Source organism: Dermatophagoides pteronyssinus, unplaced genomic scaffold (genome assembly GCF_027571235.1).
Source record: "Dermatophagoides pteronyssinus isolate colony J.1.1.1.1 unplaced genomic scaffold, Derpt_VIB-CSIC_2022.12 sq0023, whole genome shotgun sequence".
Classification (NCBI taxonomy): Eukaryota; Metazoa; Arthropoda; class Arachnida; order Sarcoptiformes; family Pyroglyphidae; genus Dermatophagoides; species Dermatophagoides pteronyssinus.
The window spans coordinates 604,330-610,329 of record NW_027461547.1 but is presented as its reverse complement, the minus strand read 5'-3'; the positions used below and the strand labels follow the sequence as shown (position 1 = coordinate 610,329).

At 26.9% G+C, this 6,000-nt stretch overlaps 1 protein-coding gene across 1 annotated transcript in view; it reads right to left on the bottom strand.

Moving 5' to 3' along the window:
- Positions 1–208: 208 nt before the first annotated feature.
- Positions 209–6,000, bottom strand: part of LOC113791893 (uncharacterized) — a 51,439-nt gene continuing 45,647 nt past the window's right edge. Inside the window, exons 3-5 of the mRNA XM_027341742.2 lie at positions 806–936; positions 533–720; positions 209–467 (exon numbers count right to left, since the gene is read on the bottom strand). Coding sequence (XP_027197543.2) covers positions 231–467; positions 533–720; positions 806–936 — 556 coding nt within the window. The 3' untranslated portion in view covers positions 209–230. The remainder of the gene's footprint in view (positions 468–532; positions 721–805; positions 937–6,000) is intronic.

Here is a 6,000-nt window from a genome sequence, read left to right as displayed (position 1 = left end):
TTGATTTCAATAATTTCCATTTTCATTTTCGTTGCTATACTTGCTTCATTCGAAAATAACATATAGTTGTTACTTTTCCGAACAAAAAAAATTGCTTTTTCCAATAAAGAATGAAAAAAAAATCAAATCGAAATATCTCATGCAAATAACCAAAAGGCAAATGAATTATTATGAAAAAAAATATTACTTATTAATTTTTAATCAAGTATGATTATTTAAGTATTACAATCTTATTTTAAAAATTCATAATCAAAATCATCAGATTGATGAAATGCGCGTGCAGCAAACATATAAAAAATGGGCGTTGAATACGTTTGCAATAGACGTATGATCCATTGATAATGTGCCATTATATACCATGGATTACGGGTAAAATGCTGCATTAGAATCATTGTAAAAGCAATAATGAATGATGATCGTAATAATGCTGAGCGGCTTGGCTTCAAAATCCGTCCGATGGTGAAAATCTAACAAAAAAGAAAGAAAGAAAAATAATACAAAAATATTATTCCATTTATATAGCGATACATACCAAATTTGTGTCGGATCGATGAAAATTTTCATCAAAATCTGCATCATCATCATTGGTGGGCATAAATATAGTTTGACATAATTCTCCTTCAAAAAATGAAGTTAGACATTTAATACGAAGAATAAAAGCAATCCAAAACAATGGTTTCATTTGAAATGCAATCGAAACGAATCCTTTTTTACAATCAGCTGTAGTAATGATTTAGAAACAGGGAAAAACCAGATTAATTTAAAATGTTCAAATAAATGAATTGAAAAAAACAAATTTCCTTACCAAAAATTGATTCAATTGTTGATATAAATGTAGATAGCCCATTGTGTGTATCGGTCGATGGAACGATTTCACTATCAACCAATTTTGGCCAGATTTGAGAATGAGTAGATTCGTTCTGATGGAATCCAGATCTATCAAAATCATTCGATAATAATATGAATTATATGGATGAATGGATATGAGAGAGAAAAAATAAAATAAAAATGGAAATTAGAAATAATTGAAACAATTAAATTCCTGATTATTCAAATGAATAAATGAAAAACATTACTACAATGTTGAATTGTGCATCAATTAATAATTGAATCTTTATAATTATTATTATGGAATATCAATTATTTTCATCATATAATCGTCTTATATGCTGAGTTATACAAAACTTGAATTCAAATCATAATTGTCAATTTGATTTATTTGACAAACTAAAAGCAAAAACACACTGAAGCAAACTATAGAATGGGAAATTAAATTTTAAAACAATAATGATAATCATTTTTTTCTTGAAACTAATATTTCAGTTCGAATGAAAACACAAGAATACTGATGGTACTAAATTTTAAGCTCTAGAAAAAAATCATTGAATTGAAATGGACACACTGGAATAAAAAAAACAAACAGAAAAAGAATGCAATTAAACATTTCGCATTATATAACAACACTGAAGAATGGGGGAAAAATTCAGGAACGTCAACAGAAGAAAAATTTTGGTCTATAATACAATTGACAAAGACAAATGTTTTGGAAACAACGTAATTTTTTTGAAGAAAAATAAATGAAACACATAACTTCAGTGAAAAATGCATCCATACAGCACACCCACATGTGAAGACAAACCGAATGTTAACAATGTTTGAACACCCAACAGAATAGGCAAATCACGAGAGATTCATTCAATCATTTTTGAACATTTTTTCTTGAGGAAGAAAAATTCGTTACGGTAACTGAAATAACTAGATTTTTTTCATTTTATTTTAAAAGATAAAATATTTTTTTTATAAAATAATGTGAGTATTGTATCTGAGTTATAATATTGAATGAGAAAAATGACAACAACTGATTGAATGAGAGATTAACGATGAAAAATCAAAACGAATTTATTGTTTTTTTTTCTATCCATAGATTTTCTTATTGCCAATCACACATGGTAGAAAAGATTCACAAGAAAATGCGTCCCATTAAAAACAAATAGTATTTTTGTCGAAAAAAAAGAAATAGGGAAAATTGGGTGATATAAAAATCAGCTAGTCAAACACATTGCCTTTATAAATATCCTAAGAATGTCAATCGATTCGAATAAATGGTCAATTTTTTTCAAGTAGCAAGAATTCCATCACTACAGATGTGCTTATCTGATTTTATTATTGCTTACTTGTTCTTGTCTTTTTACAGTCAAATACAAATAAACCAAGAAAATCTTTACTATAGCTTTTTTTCATCATAAAAAAAAACGAAATTTATCCTTTTGAGAAAAGACGTTATAATAATAATAAACATTTAAGGAATAATTTTGCTATAGAATCAATTTAGGTGAATCGATTGAGAGAAAAAAAATCTACTATTTTCTCATATAATCATGACCATGAACTGAAAAAAAACCATAAACTGATTATAAATTTTAAAATAGCGATTCAACACAGGTTAAGTGAAAACAATAACGAGAAAAAAGATACAATGAATGCAAAACTATGATAAACTTTTTTTTTGGTTCAACACAGGAAAACTGGTGCAACGAAAAAAACTAATATAAATTTTTTTTCTTTGTTTTAAATAACTTATAAAGCCTGATCAACTGAAAAGAACAAAAAAAACTGAGCATTTTAAATTAATATACAATGGAATAATGTGCTAGACGATAATAATCGATGAATGGTCCCAAAAACCCACAGATTGTGGCGTTATAGTATAGCGATATGCCATTTGCATCATTTTATTGGTTGATGTTCGTTTTCAAAAAATGAATGAAAAGAACCAAAAACAAAAAAAAACTAAAACTAAGATAATGAGATTTGATACAAGAATATTGAACAAAAGCATTATACTTGAAAGAAAATAGAGAATTCTTTTTTTTTGCAAATTGAAAATCAATTTGTACAAAGTTTGTTGTTAGGAATCGATTATAACTATGTGGAAAAAATAATTCTATACCTTAGGCTTGATTTTAGTTTTATTCAATTTTTTTTGTAACATTTTTTATTCTAATAAACATCAAGTTCAATTGTGGTTACGACAAACTAGAATTCGATTAAAATCAATCAAACAAATTTGTTCACCAAATCAAAATTGGCAATCATTTTTTTCTTCAAAATTCTATGGTTGAATTAGCATTGGTACTGAAAACAATCATTGCATCATCAGAATTATTGCAAAACAAATAACTAAAACAAAAAAAAAACAGGCAAATAACAGAATAAAATATAATAAGGTATAGATTGCCAATATAAAACAGATTAAAATCAAAATCTGTCGTTCACGTTTGAATCTTTGTTATAATCTGAAAAAACAATAAAAAATAACAGAAAAAAAGAAACAATGTAGGCCTAAAACACCTTATTGAATGAATATTATTGTGAGGAGCAACCAAGACACCAAAGAATAAAAAAGCACCCACACTTTTTTGATATAACGATTTCAAGTGTGTGTGTTTATTCGACAAAGAAAATCAGTATTGTATATTAAATGTGTAAAAGATATTAAATTGATATTGAATGTCAAGAGAGAGAGAGAAAGATAGAAATGGAAGATCTTTTTTTTCTCATACACATAAACACACCAACCTTCATCATCATTCTAACAACCATCATCAATTACGATTATACGTGTATATAATAGTGTCGTTGTTGTTAATGTAAAAAAAGGCCAGAAAAAAAGAAAGGAAAAAGTCAAGTCATTAATGGTTTATATGCACAATTTAAGGCATAGGCATTGATTTATTCTTTCTTTCTTTGCTATCATCATCATCATCATCATATATGATACGAAAAAAATTCGTTTTTCTTCTGCTGAACGAAAGAATTTCCTTCCGTTCAAAATTATCATGGTATCTAGTTTAAAACCAGAGAAAAAACTCCTGGAAAGAAAATAATTACACTTTTATCAACATGATGATGATGAAGAAGAAAATCATGGATTGTGGTGTGCGCACCTCAATTTCAATTTTTTTATTGCCGTTTAAAATTGAAAAAATATCAAAAAACGGGCTAATAATTTTTGAACGACAAAAATGATGAAAAAACCAACCAAGTTACAAAATCATTGAGTTTTAACGGTGATATTACTTTTTTTTCACTTTCATCTAGAATTACTTGGAAAAACAACGAGCACACGGATTTTTTTTTTGATCCCCAAAAGATTTACATGACGTATCGTAAAAGTAAAAATAATAAAATTCTACAAACTTTGAATATATCCTATTTTTTTTATTATCCGAAGAAAAATTATTTTCCAAAAGTCTATTCTATACGCTTTTTGAATCATCATCCTCACTATCATCAACATGATCGTCAAAAAAAAATAGAGAATACTGATTTCTAATCTTTTTTTCATTCAATGTCATCAAATAACGGGTAAATCTCAGAGCTATTTCAGCATAGAATGAAGATGATATATACCTATAAGTGAAAAATCCAGTCTGACGTTTATTTGGGTAATATATTATTATATGAAGAGAGGGAGAGAGAATTAAAAAAAGAAAATTTGACATTTGATGATGAAAATTTTTTTTGGTTAAAGCGAATAAGTATCAATTCCAGAAATTTCTCACTAAGAAAAAAAATCCGGAAAAATAGAATCAGGAAAAAAATTTAAATTAGTTTCAAAATCATGGTAATTTTCTATTTTTTTTTCTTTGTTTTCTTATTTCGTCATTCTATTTCATTCTTCAATTTTATGTTATTTCACAAAAAAAATAATGAAAAAAAAAATCCAAAATGAAAGATTTCTTCGACACAAAAAAAGCAATGAAAAAAATTCTTCAAACCCATAGCAGCAGAAAGAAAATTAAAGTAATTTTCATTTCGATGAAAAAAATTTGGTAATAGAGAATAAATGCTCCACTATCATCATCAAAGAAAAAAATGTTATCAACCGGAACTATGAAAGTAAGCAAACTAAACCAACCAAACTAATCTATCCATCTTGACAACGATCATCAACAATGTTATAAATAATGAAAAAACGAGCCTCTCGTTAATGTGTTTGCATTATCAAGAAAAAAACCTATGTGTGAAATAATAATTGACATTTATATCATACAAAAAAGTCAAGAACAAGGTATTTCAATTAGCACCATAGAACCCGAAAAAAGCAATTGACCAAATTGATCTCTAAGCCTATGAAATAAACATAATGATCATTAAACATTGGCTAATTTCAAATTAACCTTTTTGTTTTTCAATTTTTGTCGTTGACCTTTTTTTTGTTTCATTTTTAGTGGTTAATGGCCATTCAATAATTATCAACAGATTCTTTAGATGAAAATTTGATTGATGTTTGTCATCATCAATTATCTATTAGTAGATGTATGTATACATAAACAAGTTATTATTGTTATTTGAAAGCAACATTGAAAAAATCAGCGGGTATTCCATTTATAGATGAGGAAAAAAATGTGTGTAATATGGGCAAAGCAGCGGGAATCGGTTCTTCTTCTTTTTTTTTGACAAATTTACAAAATTTTCTTTGATAGAACAAACTATTGAATAGCTTCAAATGGTATTAATTTTTCTCGTTCATTTATAAAAGCTTGATGCTAATGATGTTAGTGATGATGATGATGATAATGATGATATGCATCGAAACATTCAAAACATCAATACTATTATATAATCGTAGCTACAGCTGAGTCAAATCGAAGAGAAAAAAATTGAATAGTTTATGGAATATTTGAATCATCGTTAATGTAAATCATCATCAATGCATTATATTAATAATAACAATAATAGGGGTTTCACACTACAGCAATATTTCATGAAATATATACACGAAAATATTTCAGCCCATAAGGTTGAAATGGACTGAAATATTGCATTTGAAATATTTCATTCACATTGCTGCTAGTGTGAAACCCCTATAATAATAATACAGGCAAATAATGCGTTAAATTAAAACGATGACGATTTTCAACGATGGATGCAAAGAAAAAAAAAAGAGAGAAAAAAAAACTCGAAATAAGAATAAAGCACGAAAAGTGTCTAAAT